The sequence below is a fragment of the Podarcis pityusensis genome, assembly GCF_964106645.2.
Source record: "Podarcis pityusensis genome assembly, chromosome: 2".
NCBI classification, from domain to species: domain Eukaryota; kingdom Metazoa; phylum Chordata; class Lepidosauria; order Squamata; family Lacertidae; genus Podarcis; species Podarcis pityusensis.
Window position 1 is genome coordinate 108372780 of NC_138029.1, and position 17452 is coordinate 108390231.

Here is a 17452-nt window from a genome sequence, read left to right on the forward strand (position 1 = left end):
GAGATGAGTGCCTCAACCCCAGAGTCGGCCACGACTGGACCTAATGGTCAGGGGTCCCTTTACCTTTACCGATCAATATTATGCAGGCTGTTAATGTGCTGGGTAATATAAGCAGCAAGGAGAGAGGTCTCTGCTGCAAGGAGCTTGCAGTCTGAAGTTAGGCAGCTGAGAGAGAGAGGAGAAGAAAAGAATGAGATAGGAGAGGCATGGATAAAACGAAAACAGGAGGAGGCAGGGATGTTGTTAGTCTGCCTCTAGACTGCTCTCTCTGGCATGAAGCATATCTCTCGGTCCCTTTTTCCTACTGAATCTTAATAAATGTCATCTAAGATCTCTGCCGAGCGCTGTTCCCTCTCCAAGATGTCCTAAGAAGAATTACCACTTCCAGTTTCAGACAAGGAAATCGCACCGACAAAAGAAGTGGAACATTTCTACCAGCTGCGCTCCGACATGTCCATCACATTAATGCAAATGTTAAGCTAATGGAGCTATTTTTGTGTGGACCGCGATAAGCAAATGGTCTGCAGCCCTCCGTTCCTCATTGTGGTACATTTCCACAAGCTCCCACAGGGCCGGGCAATTCTCCTGCTGCTGAAGAAACCCCTTTGTCTAATCTCAGTCCTTAAAAAGAGCCAATTAGAAAATTTGTCTGACCATAGTTGTACTGATCGGCCCAGTGCGTGACTGGTCACAGAAACCATCTCATGGTTCTTACAGAATCTTGGGGGGGTATTATTATTATTATTATTATTATTATTATTTACACCAGGCTCACAATGCAGCACAGATTCCTGTAGCGTCAGGCGCCAAACTTCCATGTTACATTAGTCATGCCTTTTCGAAAGCGTGCTTAAACGAACTGGTTTTTTTTTTATCTTGGAGAGAGAGGACACGCGCCTTACTTTCGACACCTGTATAGCAAGCTGCCTTTTACTGAGTCAGACTATTGGGCCATCTGGCTCAGTACTGACCACGCTGATTGACAGCAGCAGATCTTCTGGGCTGCAGCCCTAACTGGCAATACCAGGAACCAAACCTGGGACCTTCTGCATGCAAGGCAGAAGCTCTGCTACTGAGGTATGCTAAAGGTAAAGGTAAAGGGACCCCTGACCTTTAGGTCCAGTTGTGACCGCCTCTGGGTTGCGGCGCTCATCTCGCTCTATAGACCGAGGGAGCCGGTGTACAGCTTCCGGGTCATGTGGCCAGCATGACAAAGCCGCTTCTGGCGAACCAGAGCAGCGCACGGAAACAACGTTTACCTTCCTGCCAGAGCGGTACCTATTTATCTACTTGCACTTTGAGGTGCTTTCGAACTGCTGGGTTGGCAGGAGCAGGGACTGAGCAGCGGGAGCTCACCCCGTCGCGGGGATTCGAACCGCCGACCTTCTGATCGGCAAGCCCTAGGTGCTGTGGTTTAACCCACAGCGCCACCCTGCACCACCCTTTATCCAGTGGATTTTCCTAGGCAGTGAACGCCACCACCATTGCTTTCTGTAGACTTTATACTAATGGCGTTAGGTGTGTTTAAGTTTGTGTCACTTGGGAAGCGGTGGCTTTCCAGAAGCTTCTGGACTGAACCAGTCCCTGCCTATTGGCTGGGATGGATGGGAGATGGGAGTCCAGGAACATCCCAACCCCGTGTTAGATAAAAATAAATAAGTGAATAGATTATGGCTCAGTGTGAGGAAAGGGCAGGGCTGGATTTAGGTTTGATGAGGCCCTAAGCTACTTTATATGTCCAGCTATCCTTTGTCCACAAATTGTCACTGTTTCTTGTGCTGAATATATGCTATATGGTAATTTATGGACCTAATAGGTCTCTAAAGCCATTTGCACATGTTGCCTTGCAACCAGTCCATGCAGAATGTAGGCACCCTATGTATAAAGGTAACGGTAAAGGGATCCCTGACCATTAGGTCCAGTCGTGACCGACTCTGGGGTTGCAGCGCTCATCTCGCTTTACTGGCCGAGGGAGCCGGCATACAGTTTCCAGGTCATGTGGCCAGCATGACTAAGCCGCTTCTGGCAAACCAGAGCAGCGCACGGAAACGTCGTTTACCTTCCCGCTGGAGCGGTACCTATTTATCTACTTGCACTTTGATTTGCTTTCAAACTGCTAGGTTGGCAGGAGCTGGGACCGAGCAACGGGAGCTCACCCCATTGCAGGGATTCAAACCTCCAACCTTCTGATCGGCAAGTCCTAGGCTCTGTGGTTTAACCCACAGCGCCACCCGCATCCCTATGTATAGAAATGAGCAAACCAGTGATATTTTAGGGAGCAGGTGAGGCCCATTACACCATAGGAGCCTACACAACACAAAACACTGTTGCTTTATGTAGGTTTTATTTAATTTGTTTTTTATCTTAAATTTTGGAAATGTACATCCAGGTGTTTTTCCCCCTTTAAATTTGTTGTGGGCCCCCAAGAGAGTGGGGCACTAAGCTACAGGTAGTTTAGCTTATATGTAAATCCGGCACTGGGAATGGGGTTGAGGTTGGGACAGTAAACACTTCTCCTCACACTCAGAACTTTTCCTCCAGAGACTCCTGCCTGTCTTTCGCTGATAAAGGATCGCCAGCAAACTCCTTGTTATCCTCCTCCTCCCCTACTCTTGTCAATTAGCTTTCCTGTCCTGCCTGTTCCCTGCCTAGGCCTTTACTTGCAAACAGGCTATTACTCACAGCAAGCAAATAGCCCAGTGGAGAGCTAATAGCATGGGGGCGATTCTCATTAAACCAGTGCAAGAAGGAAAGGATATCTTTTTGGTAACTGCTATGCTGCAGTTCCTGTCTGGTTTGGGGGTGGGGCGGGGCCCTTACATTGCCTCTTCTTTATCACCATCATCATCCTTCTTGTTTTTTAAGCACATTTAATGTAATGCGTAATTTGGCTCTTAAGAGGAGCCAAATTAGCTGTCACCTATGTTTTGCACAAAATTGGTTTTGATTGCCATGGCAAGAGGCAAGGAGTTATGGAGAAATCCTGCCCAGTGAAGCCGTCCCCTCTCCTTCAACAACAACAACAACAAAAGGTTTCTGAATATTTTTCAGGTATTGCCCTACAGCCACAGGGGCTAGGTTTTTTTTTTGAATAAAATAGAAAGAGAGATTCTCAGGAAGCTGCATTTGCTGTTGGATACAAAAGGTGGCGCTGTGGGTTAAACCACAGAGCCTAGGACTTGCCGATCAGAAGGTCGGCGGTTCGAATCCCCGCGACGGGGTGAGCTCCTGTTGCTCGGTCCCAGCTCCTGCCAACCTAGCAGTTCGAAAGCACGTCAAAGTGCAAATAGATAAATAGGTACCACTCCAGTGGGAAGGTAAACGGCATTTCCGTGTGCTGCTCTGGTTTGCCAGAAGCGGCTTAGTCATGCTGGCCACATGACCTGGAAGCTGTACGCCGGCTCCCTCGGCCAATAAAGCAAGATGAGTGCCGCAACCCCAGAGTCGGTCATAACTGGACCGAATGGTCAGGGGTCCCTTTACCTTTACAAAAGGTGCTTTACCAGTGAGATTGTAGAAGCACAGGGAATGTGCACTGCTGATTTTTAAAACCCATATCCTTAACCACCACTGTATCCCCTATTTTAGCATTACTTATACACTGAACCATTGCTCCTCTCCAACACCACCTATTCTTTCCTTATCTCTGTGCCTCCTTCTTCATTCCCATAGACCTTGGATGACCTGGAAGAGCGAGTCAAAGAAGCCGGGATCGAGATCACTTTCCGCCAGAGCTTCTTCTCTGACCCTGCTGTGCCCGTCAAGAATCTGAAGGTGATCCTGGCTGCGAGGGGGGGTGTGAGGGGTGTGTGCGCACTGACCGCAGGTTTAGAAATCCCTGTTGGCAGGGAGGGCAGAGGGACTCAGCTTTGCTTCATCCAAACCCCCTTCAACAAAGGTGGGTGGGATACAGTGGTACCTCGGGTTAAGTACTTAATTCGTTCCAGCGGTCTGTACTTAACCTGAAGCTGTTCTTAACCTGAAGCACCACTTTAGCTAATGGGGCCTACTGCTGCCGCTGCGCCACCGGAGCACAATTTCTGTTCTCATCCTGAAGCAAAGTTCTTAGCCCGAGGTAATAATTCTGGGCTAGCGGAGTAAGTAACCTGAAGCGTATGTAACTTGAAGCGTATGTAACCCAAGGTACCACTGTATTTGGATTGCTTTGAATCTCTGCTTTTTGTACGTGCCAGATCTGTGCTTTTTGCTGCCTGGGACAGCTTCAGGCTGTTGTGCGGCAGGGACGGGCTCGTGCGGAGCTGTGAAAAGTTTTGTCCCAGTGTACATATCGCAATCGGACAGCAGAATCCTAGACGTGTTTGCTGGAAGATAAGCTCCAGTGTCTTCAGTGGGGCTTTCTCCCGAGTAAGTGTGCTCCAGGTGGCAGCCGCAAGGAGGGTTCATAGACAGGAGCCACATCCCTTTGGTCTTGGCTAACCTCTAGAGCAGGCGTTATCAACCTTTTCAGACCCAGGGCCCACCTTTAATGCAAACATGCGTTTGGGGACCCACTTAATCGTTTGACATATATCCGCAGGGTGATACTTCTTCTCTGGCGATCACTTGTAGCCGAGTAAGATTGTCTTCCATAAACACAGTTTTAACAATGAGTCCATAGGAGACTGTGGAGGCCAATTCTGGACCCACACGTCCTTCCACAGTGGAGACATTGGTTTCCGGGTGGGAGTTGATCATGGTGTGGATTTGCCAAGCGTGCCTTCCTCTAAGCATGTTTCTCCCTTGCGCCCTGAGTTTGGTAAAAGCTGTTCTCCGATTGGAGTGCTCGCAGGCAAGTGTTTCCCAGTTTTTGGTGCTTATACTGCATTTCTTTATATTTGCCTTGAGACAGTCTTTAAACCTCTTTTGTTGACCACCAGCATTATGCTTTCCATTTTTAAGTTCGGAATAGAGTAGTTGCTTTGGAAGATGATAATCAGGCATCTGCACAACATGACCAGTCCAACGAAGCTGATGTTGAAGAATCATTGGTGATCTTTGCTTCTTCCAGTACACTGGGATTAGTTCGCCTGTCTTCCCAAGTGATGTGAATGGAGGGTTAATTGACTGAAATTTTGAGAATGCCCTTGCTGTGTGTGTGTGTGTGTGTGTGTGTGTGTGTGTGTGGCAGTGTGTTATATTACCCCAAGTGACAGAGTGTGTGTGTATGTGGGGGAGGTGATCTGGGTGGAAGGGTGTCAAAACTTTCTTGCTTCCTTGTCCCAACCCCCATTACTTGGCCGACTACCAATGATGCTTTTTTACAGTTAGGGTTGCATCCAATCTTAGTCCCATTCAGAGCAGATACTTTGAAATTAATAGATAGGACTAACTTAGGTCCATGCATTTCAGTGGGTCTACCCTGAGGAAAACTTAGTTGGATGCAATCCTTAGATTTTGAAAAACTATGCCGAAATTTTTTTGGGGGGGTGTGTGCATACACACACACACACACACACACACACACACACACACACATATATACATATTCAGTTTATAGCAATTTAACAGTGTAACACTTATAAATTTGCAATCTAATAACAGAGGAAAGAGAAGAAAAGGTAAGAAAGGGGGAGAGATAAAGGAACTGAGTTAAATCATGCAACATTTCTTAGATACGTTCGTTAACATTATCTGAGTAGCAGTTTTCTAATTATAAGAACGTAGAGATTCCAACGAGCCTGGATCAGGGATGACTATTAATAAATTAAATGCTTCCTTTATTAGTACAGTCGTGCCTTGGTTTTCAAACAGAATGTGTTCCGCAAGTCCGTTTGACTTTCGACACGTTCAGAAACCAAGGTGTGGCTTCCAATTGGCTGCAGGAGCGTCCTGCAGCCAATCGGAAGCCACGGAAGCCACGCCGGACGTTCGGCTTCCGAGGCAAAGTTCGCAAACCAGAACACCTGCTTCCAGGTTTGCGGAGTTCAAGTTCCAAGTTGTTCGTGAACTACACTGTTCGAAAACCAAGGGACGACTGTATATGCGAGTTAGTGAAAGCTTTTAACTAGCAGTTACTGATATATTATTGAAACATGGATATTGCGTTTGAAATGCATGGCTGCTCTTGTAATTGGAACACTTTTGGATTAATTTTTGTAGATATTTGTTTACCCTGCACTTTGTCAGGCAAGTAGGACAGGAGTTAAACAGCCACTCTGCTCCCTTGCAATAGCCTTATCTTCCACAAGGTTGTCTGTCTAGGTGTCTGTCTGTCTGTTTGTCTTCCAAGTAGTAGGTGGCCATCCCTACCTGCTGTAGATTCCATAGAGGGGCCTTTGGCCTTTTGCACCCCCAGATAAACTTGGAAATTTCCTTCTGCCGTTTTTTGAGGCAATCGTCTTTCACCATTACTGGGACTGACTGGAAAAGAAATAGCATTTTTGGCAAAACATTCATTTTTACTGCTGCTATTTTTCCCAACAGGGAGAGATTCATTCTGCTCCATATTTCTAGATTTCTTTTTATCTCGAGCCACGCTTTTTCATAATTGTCTTTGTAGATATTTATATTTCTTGATGCTAACCATATCCCTAAATATTTAACCTTTTTATGGACTTCTTTCTCAATACTTTGCTCCAACTCTTTCTTCTCTTCTTCCTTCAAATTTTTAACAGAGGAAAAAAACCTCCCGTCCACTTTCTGCACCCTAAGCACCTCTGAACGCTGTTTCCTTTGTGGAAAGGCAGAGTGTATATCAAAAATTGTAATCTATGTAATCTATGAGATGGGCTTACATTGCCCCCTAATGCTTCAAGCCAAGCACGATTGGTAGGTGCTTCTGGCGCACACACGTGCTGGTGGAGGCCGGCGGGGGGGGGGGGGAGGCAGGGTGAGGAAGAAAGAAGCCACCCCTGAAATTCAGTGCCTTTATCGTTCTGGCGGCAGCTGCCATCCCTTGAGCTGACAGATGGACAGACAGCGCCACCCCCAATCCTCCTGACAGCTTCTGCTCAGGGGAGAACTGATGCCACCAGAATGAATGAGCCAGATACTGCCGCAGCACTTCGCCTCCCCTGTTGGGTTGGGTTTTCTCTTTTTTAAAAAAGAACAAGCAGTCAAAGCTTGCAAGAAGCATCCAGCAGAAGCAATCGGAATATCACTGCCTTGTTCCCTTTTCATGTCAGCGAGTGGCTGCATTTATCATGGCAGAAGAAAACAAGAGCACTCTCTCTCTCTCTCTATATATATATATATACACACCATATTTTTCGCTCTATAAGACGCACTTTCCCCCTCCTATAAAGTAAGGGGAAATGTGTGTGCTTCTTATGGAGCGAATGCAGGCTGCGCGGCTATCCCAGAAGCCAGAACAGCAAGAGGCTATCCCAGAAGCCAGATCCCTCTTGCTGTTCTGGCTTCTGGGATTCAGAATATTTTTTTTCTTGTTTTCCTCCTCCAAAAACTAGGTGCATCCTATGGTCTGGTGCATCTTATAAAGCAAAAAATACGGTATATCTTGGAGGGAGGGCTGTTTGATTGGTGCAGAACTTATCTCCTGCCTACCCCAAAGACGGCTCCCTCTGCTGGTTGGGACCCTATGGGGCCAGGGTGGCTTATAGGCAACGTGGCCCCTTTCCCCTCACCCCAGAAACAGGGTGTTTTGCATCGTGACTTCAGATCACCAGGCTCCTCGGGAAAGGTCTATTAAACATTAATGAAAACTGCATTTCGGATTCATTGGCGCTCGTGCTGCAGGAGCAAGAGGCAGGAACCCCAAGCAAGAGGCGGTGCGTCTCTCTCATCAAATGCCTTGTCTCCTTCAAATATGCAGAATTCGCAGCTAGATTGGGCCAGCCGCCCCGTGCGCCAGCGTGATGTACAGCAGTAAGTTCAGGGCGCACAAAAGAAAGCTCTCCTTTGCACAATGTACAATCAGCGCAGGAATTCAGGACCGCAATTAGATGGTGACGCCAGTAGCTTTGATGGTTTTGGGGGTTGTTGTTTTTTTTTGGAAAGAATCAGACTAACTCAGATTGCTCATAAATAGCACTCCCATAATAAGAGATAGTAGCGTACCACTGAGCAGTGGTTGTCTGCTGGGACAAACAAGGGAGAACAACCATCACTTTCATCCTCTGCTTCAGAGAGGCAGCTTGTTGGCAGGGGAGTAGGAAAGGGGGGGCAGGGAGGCTGCCCCAGGTGCCATCATGGGGGTGACAAATTATCAAGTAACAATTACTGCCCTACTAGGGTGGTTCATAATGGGACACGGGTAGCACTACTGAGTCTAGGGCTGGCTGATCAGAAGGTCGGCGGTTCGTAATCCCTGCGACGGGGTGAGCTCCCGTTGCTCGGTCCCTGCTCCTGTCACCCTAGCAGTTTGAAAGCACGTCAAAGTGCAAGTAGATAAATAGGAACCGCTCCGGCGGGAAGGTAAACGGCGTTTCCATGCGCTGCTCTGGTTCGCCAGAAGCGGCTTAGTCATGCTGGCCACATGACCCGGAAGCTGTACGCCGGCTCCCTCGGCCAGTAAAGCGAGGTGAGCGCCGCAACCCCAGAGTCGTCCACGACTGGACCTAATGGTCAGGGCTCCCTTTACCTTTACCTTTTTTAGGGTGGCTCATCAAAAACTTTTTTTTTGAAAATGTCTGCTCCAAAGATCTTATCTTACTACACTAGGTATTATATAGCTATATATGAACTTTCGTGCATATCAGTTAATATCTTGACCCTCCTCCACAAAAATAGCTGTTTACTCATGTAAACTATGTCGTGAAGGCTGAAATTTCAATTCAGTGGAGCACTTACTGTTCCCAATCCTAACCCTGCGGAAAGCCATCTAATTGGACTTTAATTTGATTATGACATGTTTTTAGGAGGTAATTTAATTGTTGCTTGATTTTATACCAATGTTATGTATCTGATGTTAGCCGCCCTGAACCCGACTTTGGCTGGGGAGGGCAGGATATAAATTAAAAATGTTGTTGTTGTTGTTGTTGTTGTTGTTGTTGTTGTTGTTGTTGTTTCCTTTGTAAGAAAATATGAAATAACGTAAAACCATTTTTGCAGGCAATAAAAAACGTCAATGTGGGGTGGGGGGGTGACAAAAATGTTTCCACACTGGGTTCCACCTGACCTTCCTACGCCTATGGAAGCATAACGCTAAGCTAGGGAACTATAAGCAGGGAGAGCTCAGATCTTGCTTGGGGGATTCTCAGAGGCATCTGGTTGGCCACTGAGAGAACAGGCTGCCATACCCTCCAACATTTCTCTGATGAAAATCAGGATGTCATTATTATTATTATTATTATTATTATTATTATTATTATTATACCCCACCCATCTGACTGGGTTGCCCCAGCCACTCTCGGCGGCTTCCAACATATATAAAAACATAATAAAACGTTAAACATTTTAAAACGTCCCTATACAGGGCTACCTTCAAATATCTTCTAAAGGTTGTAAAGTTACTTACCTCCTTGGCTTGGGAAGGGGGTTCACATAACTCCACACCCTCCAACATTTCTCTGATGAAAATAGCGACTTCCTAAGGAAAAGGGGGACATTCCGGGATCAAATCAGAAATCTAATCAGGGACGGCTTCTGTAAATCCAGGACTTTCCCTGGAAAATAGGGAGACTTGGAGGGTCCGGGATGCTGGACAAGATGGGCCTTTGGCCCAGTTGTGTGTGTGTGAAGCAAACTCCGTGCTCATATGTTCAATTCATTAAAAGATACATGAAAGTTTGAGTTATGGGGGTGAGGAGAATGTGTTCGTGAATTAAGCAACACTCAGTTTATTTTTGGTTGCTGTTTTGGGAATGTTGTTAATACAGTTGTTTTATAGATTATGAATGCTGTAGCACTTTGTGAATCCTGTGATGCGATTTTTGTTGCAATTGCGATGCTTACCTTATTTTTAGTAGTTCTGTTTCATAGGCGGTAATTGTTTCCTTGATAATTTGCGGTCGTTTTGCTGACGATTTGTTAGTTCTTCTATATGATTTGTGCTGTATTTGTGACGTTCTGCTCTGTTATTGTCATCTGTTGCTTGTAAGCCGCTTTGGGATTCGTCTGAACGAAAAGAGGCATAGAAATATAACCAGTCAATCTGCGATAAGTAATTGATCGCGCTTGACTCTGTGGAAACGCCCTCCAGCCACCTGACCCTACTTTTCCCCTTACAGCGCCAAGATGCCCGTATCATCGTTGGACTCTTTTATGAGACGGAGGCGCGGAAGGTCTTCTGTGAGGTGGGTGTCCAGGGCGGAGGTTCCTCTCTGGGAATACAAGAGGCTGCAACGAAGGAGTTTCCTTCATTCCCAACTTTAACTAGAGATGTTGGGGATTGAACTTGCGACTCTCGGCAGGCAAAGCAGAGCTTTATCTACTGAGCTACAGCCCTTCCTCCTACAATGTGTGGTAGTGAAGGTGAAGGACCTACCTATCTAGGTAGGTCCCTATCTGTTACTAGGAGCATCAAGGACGCTGCAAGAGTCAAATGACAGCAGGAAAAAAATATTTTTTTATTTTGTGAAGCAATTGCTTGGACACAAAGGCACAGACCAGCTCATGCTCGGAGTCTGGCCCCGAATTCTAAGCGAGCCAGCTTTTTATACATTTGCAGAATACAATACCACCTGATTTATTGTAAACCACCTGATTTCTGGCAAATCGAAAGTTATAGTAAGTTCCTATTACCATGTAAGGTCTTGGCCCCCTCCTTCCTGCCATGGCCTCACTACACCACGGCCATGTGCGTTCCTGAGTTTGCTTATCTCTTTACAACCTTCAATAATAAACATTTGAGCCTGTTCCATCAATGCCAGCCTTGTTCTCCTGACGGACCTCTCCTTTTTAAGAAAGGCCTATGGGGGGGTTTGCTATGGCCCTATACTAGGAGGCTTGAGATGAAATGCAAGCCATGCATGGCCCTGATTGGACCACTCTACTTATTGGCAAACCTTCATTTCTCCTCTCTGGCGGCACTGGGGACAGGTCTACAAGGAGCGCTTGTTTGGAAAGAAGTACGTCTGGTTCCTGATTGGCTGGTACGCCGACAACTGGTTCCGCATCAAGGATGCGAATATTAACTGCACTGAGGAAGAGATGAGGGAGGCCGTGGAGGGCCACATCACCACCGAGATCGTCATGTTGAACCCAGAGAACACACGCAGCATCTCCAATATGGTGAGGGAGCATCTCAGAGGGCATGGGGGGGGATAGGGAGGTGCGGGTGGCGCTGTGGGTTAAGCCACAGAGCCTAGGACTTGCCGATCAGAAGGTCGGCGGTTTGAATCCCCGCGACAGGGTGAGCTCCCGTTGCTCAGTTCCTGCTCCTGCCAACCTAGCAGTTCGAAAGCACACCAGTGCAGGTAGATAAATAGGTACCGCTCCGGCGGGAAGATAAATAGCGTTTCCATGTGCTGCTGTGGTTTGCCAGAAGTGGCTTAGTCATGCTGGCCACATGACCCGGAAGCTGTACGCCGGCTCCCTCAGCCAGTAAAGCAAGATGAGCGCCGCAACCCCAGAGTCGTCCGCAACTGGACCTAATGGTCAGGGGTCCCTTTACCTTTTTAAATGTCAAATGTCGGGGTTTTTAAGCTTGCCTGGAAGTCACGCTCTGACTTTTGGAAGCCCTCGCTGTAGAGGCTGGCTCTGATTTGTTGCCCGCAAAGGAAATGCACTCTGCAGGTGTTCTAAGGTGATGTTAATAATAATAATAATAATAATAAATAATAATAATAATAATAATAATTTTTTATTTATACCCCGCCCTTCCAGGTTCAAAAACCAGGCTCAGGGTGGCTAACAACAAATTTAAAACACTTTAAAACACTTAATTGTAAAAGCAGCATAAAATACGGTATAAAAACATGAATAACAATAAAATTCAAAAATCAATTAGATAATTCCCAGGGCTAGCTGGCTGAATTGGTCCTACTTGGGCCAGCGAGGAGGCCAGGGGAGAATTAGCTGTGGGGTCTCAGAGTGGGGAATCTTCATAAAAGGGGAGGGGGAGGGAAGAGAAGGGAAATAAAAGATCAGGCTGAATTCACATTAAAGGCCAGGCAGAATAGCTCTGTCTTACAGGCCCGACGGAAGGAGGTTAAATCCTGAAGGGCCCTAGTCCCATGGGACAGAGCATTCCACCAGGTCGGAGCCATCACTGAAAAAGCCCTGGCCCTTGTGGAGGATAGTCTGACTTCCTTAGGGCCCGGGACCTCTAAACTATGATTATTCATGGACCTTAAGGTCCTCTGCAGGGCATACCAGGAGAGGCAGTCCGGTAGATACGAGGGTCACAAATGTTGTCAAATGTCCCAAGCTTAACTCTTGTTGTTGAGAGCTGGCTCCAAGGCGAAAGTCTGGAGAGGTCTGGTTCAAGCTGAGAGGTGATTTAAAAAAACAGAAACCAGATGTTTGCTCAAGCTGCAGGTTATGGGCAATGGTGAAAGCAATATACATTGTCAACGGGAGCGAGAAACTTTTGTAATATTCCAAATAGACAAAAACCAAATTTTAAAAACCCGCTTCCCCCCTCCCAGATTTTTAAAGCAAGATTTCACCTTAATGGATTTCTGTCTGTTAAAGAGAGTCGATTCATGTGACAGTTCATACTTTTAAAACTTTATTCAGTCTTAAGAATTTTACTCCAGATCTTTGAGAAGCCATTGATTTTTTTCTTTTTTACTAGGTAGGATTAACTTACGTATAATAATAATAACAACAACAACAACAACAACAACAACAACAACAACAGCAACAACAACTTTTATTTATAGCCCGCCCTCCCCAGCCAAGACCAGGCTCAGGGCGGCTAACAACCGATATAAAAACAAATTGATTGAAATACAACTTAAAAACTGTTATGTACTGAAGTTCTCACCCTGGGCCAGCAGGGGGATACTGTAGATAGTTATGCAAATAAGGGATCAAAAGTGACGTTCAGTGATTGGATAGTTTTAGAAAATTGTTACAGTTACATTGTACTGGAGCTCTATATAAGCAGGCTGACTGAACCCTTCAGTTCTGTTCTGTTCTGGCCTGTGAATAAACAAGAGCTGTTTGAAGAATCGCTGTGTCGTCTGATATGTTCACCCACAACTTAGCAAAAACCAAATTAAAATACAACATTAAAACATTAAAATGCTATTATAGAGTCAACATGGGGTGGAAGGACTGGGGTGCCTGGAAAAACAAGACTTGCTGCCACTCTAAGGCTCAATCCTGTTGCAAAATCAAATTGTGATACAGAGGGAACACATTATCCATCCGACCTTAACCATAATTTACATGTCTGGGGATCATTTTCAATCTTTCTTTTGTCCCCTACAGACATCGCAGGAGTTCATTGAGAAGCTGACGAAGCGGGTGAAAAAATCCCCAGAGGAGACGGGAGGCTTCCAGGAGGCTCCGCTGGCCTATGATGCCATCTGGGCCCTGGCACTGGCACTCAACAAGACCTCCACGGAGCTGGTGAAGAAGGGCCTGCGGCTGGAAGACTTCAATTATAACAACAGGACTATCACAGATGAGATCTACCGAGCCCTCAACTCTTCAGCCTTTGAGGGAGTCTCTGTGCGTGGCTCTTGTGGATGTTTGAGATTTAGAAATGCCCACATATCTATCTGTCTGTCTGTCTGTACATTATTTGTATGCCGCCCAGAAACTTGGGAGACCCTGTATTAATATGCACAGTGCTTTTTTCCCTTAAAAAATGTTTAGGGGTACTCTCGTTTTGACTCAAGAAAACCACCATTTTATAGTTCAAATCAGGAAAAATAAATACAGTGGTACCTCGGGTTACAGACGCTTCGGGTTACGCATTTTCAGGTTACGGACGCGCCGAAACCCGGAAGTACTGGAACAGGTTACTTCCGGGTTTCGGCGCTTTGCGCATGCGCAGGAGCACCAAATAACGTCCTGCGTATGCGCAGATGCAGCGCTCTGGGTTGCGAACATGCCTCCCACATGGATCATGCTCGCAATCCGAGGTTCCACTGTACAGTAAATGGACAAAAGTACAAAGATTCACAAAATGTTTAGGGGTATGCGTACCCCTGCACCCCTCCCCCGAAAAAGCACAAGCACTGAAAATTATTATTATTATTATTATTATTATTATTATTATTATTATATCCCACCCTCCCCAGCCAGGACCAGGCTCAGGGCGGCTAACAGCAGAGTATATAATACAATCAACGCATAAAATCAAACAATCAATTAAAATACAGCTTAAAATCAGATTAAGATCAGAATAAAAACAGATGGCAACCCACAAATTATAACTATAGGAATTGGGAACATTAAGTGCTCACCAGGCCCAACTATTGAATATGCAACTCCCTTTCCATTTCCCCCCCCCAGGGACATGTGGTCTTTGACGCCAGTGGCTCTCGGATGGCCTGGACCCTCATTGAGCAGCTTCAGGGTGAGCAAGGATCATTTTCATTGTGCTGGGTGTGTTGGTTTCTCTTCTGAGATTCCTGTAAGGCAGCTGTTCTCTGTGTCCCATGATAGTTTGGGCAGACCCCAGATGCCACTGTGCAGTACTGCTCCTGATCAATCCCAGCCTCCCATTATTCATTGTCTTATTATTTGTTAACTTCTTTAACACCCCTTTCTTTCTCCCTCTCTCTTTCTGACACACCTCTCTCTCTCTCTCTCCACCCAGCCAAAGTTCTGGACCCCCTCCCCTTTCATCCTTTAGGCTTTCCCCTCATTTTCTCTCCCGCCTCCCCGTTCCTTCCATGCTCCCCGCATCCGCATGAAATTTAAGTTGAGAGCCTCAGGCCCATCCCCTGCACCGCTAGGGGTTTGTTCCACTTTCCTACCCAGCATCAAGGCTTCACCTCCCTACTGTATGTAATGCCTCCTTCTGCCAACAGATGGCATCTATAAGAAGATCGGGTATTACGACAGCACCAAGGATAATCTCTCCTGGTACAACAATGAAAAATGGATTGGTAAGAGACTGACCTTTTAGGCATGGCAACCCGTTGTGTGACTCTCACAGGACCCAAAATGAAAATAAGGAGTGATATAATGCATGTTGTTGTTGTTTAGTCTAAGGTTACCAGATTTTTTTTTCAGTGAATCCAGGGACACTTTTCAACTTCCTACTAAATAGATGGATTTTGTCAGGGGACTGATTTGTAAATCCAGGGACTGTCCCCGGGAAACGGGGACGTCTGGTAACCTTAGTTTAGTCGTCTTAGTCGTGTTCGACTCTCCGTGACCCCATGAACCAGAGCATGCCTTGGAAACTCTCACTTTCTTCTCAAAGCTTCTCCTTTACAGTGGTGCCTCGCAAGACGAAATTAATCCGTTCCGCGAGTCTCTTCGTCTTGCGGTTTTTTCATCTTGCGAAGCACGGCTATTAGCGGCTTAGCGGCTATTAACGGCTTAGCAGCTTTAAGAAAAAGGAAACAAACTCGCAAGAACTCGCAAGACGTTTCGTCTTGCGAAGCAAGCCCATAGGGAAATTCGTCTTGCGGAACAACTCAAAAAACGCAAAACCCTTTTGTCTAGCGAGTTTTTCATCTTGCGAGGCATTCGTCTTGCGGGGCACCACTGTATTTATGTCCATGGAGTTTTCTTGGCAAAATAATGGAGTGGATTGCCAGTTCCTTCTCCAGGTGGATCACATTTAGTCTAAACTCTCGGCTATGACCTGTCCATCTTGGGTGGCCCTGCACAGCATATCTCATAGCTTCTTGGGAGTTATTCAAGCCCCTTTGCCATGACAAGGCAGTGATCCATGAAGGGGATATAATGCATACAAAATAGTTAATACAATACTTTCAATTTCCTTACTTCTTGGGTTCATTTTATTTGTAAATATGTGTGGCTATTCAAAAAAGCGAATGAAAAATTAGACTCTCTCTCTCTCTCTCTCTCTCTCTCTCTCTCTCTCTCTGTGTGTGTGTGTGTGTGTGTAATTTATTTACTGCATTTAAATCCCATCTTTCCTCCCAGTAGCTAAAGGTGCCATACATGGTTCTCTTACTACTCATACACACAGAGATAGATTGATAGAGACATAGATAGAGACAGATATATTTAAAAACAAGTCAAGACCCAGTGTCTGCTGTAAATACCTTGGGCATAGCTGTCAACCCTTTTTTTAAAGGGAAATTCCCTTATTCCGAATAGGATTCCTCGCAAGAAAAGGGAAAAGTTGACAGCTCTGACCTTGGGAAATACGTGAAGCTGGGTTGAGTCAGGAGGCAGCCTATGCGCTTGTTGAGCCACTCAGGGCAGTTGCCACACAGCACACGCCGGCCTAGTTGTTGTCAGATTGGCTGGTGCCAACTTGCCCTCTGTCTTCCAGGGTCACAGAAAGGGGGGGGAAAAGAACATAGTCTTCCTGGATGCGAATGGTGGAAAGGACTATGAGGCTCCTGAGTTTCTCTGTTCTTCCCCCCCATACCCTACAGGTGGTGTCCCGCCGGCTGACTACACAAAGGTCATCATCACTTTCCGGTATCTCTCCCAGAAGCTCTTCATTTCTGTCTCGGTGCTCTCCAGCGTGGGTATCCTGTTGGCCATCATCTGCTTGGCCTTCAACATCTACAACGGGCACGTCAGGTGGGTAACCCTCAACCTACTTAGTCACCTACTCTTCTGCTGGCAGAGCTATGGAATAGCAGCTCAGCAAGTCATCTGCACCTGAGGAATTTGTGCAGCTGCTCCATTCACTTGGATTTTGTAAAGTCTGGGCATGGGGGGAAGCCTTAATAGAAGCTGAGAAGGGAAAACATGGGAGGAGTACCGTATTTTCCGCTCTATAAGACACACAAATTCCCCCAAAATTAAGGGGAAATGTGTGTGCGTCTTATGGAGCGAATGCAGGCTCCATGGCTTCAGCAAAAGCAACGCGAAGCCTCCGGAGCGCAGCAGGAGCGCGCTTTCGCTGAAGCCAGGAAAGCAAGAGGGATTGGTGCGCACCAATCCCTCTTGCTCTCCTGGCTTCGCTTCGCTGGAGAGGCACTGTGCAGCTTTCCCTCTATGCTCAGCGCCCCTTCAGCGAAGCGGGAGGAGAAATGGAAGGGGCTCCATTTCTCCTGCCACTTTGCTGAAGGGGCGCTGCGCAGAGAGGGAGAGATTTTTTTTTTCTTGTTCTCCCCCTCTAAAACTAGGTGCGTCTTATGGTCTGGTGCATCCTATAGAGCGAAAAATATGGTATATTTTGATTGTGACGTCATGCAGATGCCTTATAAAAAGAGAGCTAATAACATGTGAGGCTAGGTTCCCAGTGTGGATGCAGATCTATACATTTTCCGAAAGGACTTGGCATCTGTCTTATCCCCCTATGCAAGACTCTGTGTTAGACACCATTTATCCGACACCACCATGGCTCTTGAGGATGCAAAGCCCGGACGACGTACCTTTAATCTGTTGCTCCCCATAATGTGAACAAACACAAACCCCTGTGTTACAAAGTGTGACAATCTACAAAAATGCAAACGCAACACGCTGGCTAATAACTGTTAGTAAATATATAATC

The 17452-nt window shown here is 46.3% G+C and overlaps 1 protein-coding gene across 1 annotated transcript in view; it reads left to right on the forward strand.

Moving 5' to 3' along the window:
• Window positions 1-17452, forward strand: part of GABBR1 (gamma-aminobutyric acid type B receptor subunit 1) — a 186518-nt gene that overhangs the window by 144185 nt on the left and 24881 nt on the right. Inside the window, exons 10-16 of the mRNA XM_080991621.1 lie at window positions 3673-3774; window positions 10128-10193; window positions 10939-11130; window positions 13279-13521; window positions 14311-14374; window positions 14832-14909; window positions 16383-16533. Of these exons, the coding sequence (XP_080847747.1) occupies window positions 3673-3774; window positions 10128-10193; window positions 10939-11130; window positions 13279-13521; window positions 14311-14374; window positions 14832-14909; window positions 16383-16533 (896 nt within the window). The remainder of the gene's footprint in view (window positions 1-3672; window positions 3775-10127; window positions 10194-10938; window positions 11131-13278; window positions 13522-14310; window positions 14375-14831; window positions 14910-16382; window positions 16534-17452) is intronic.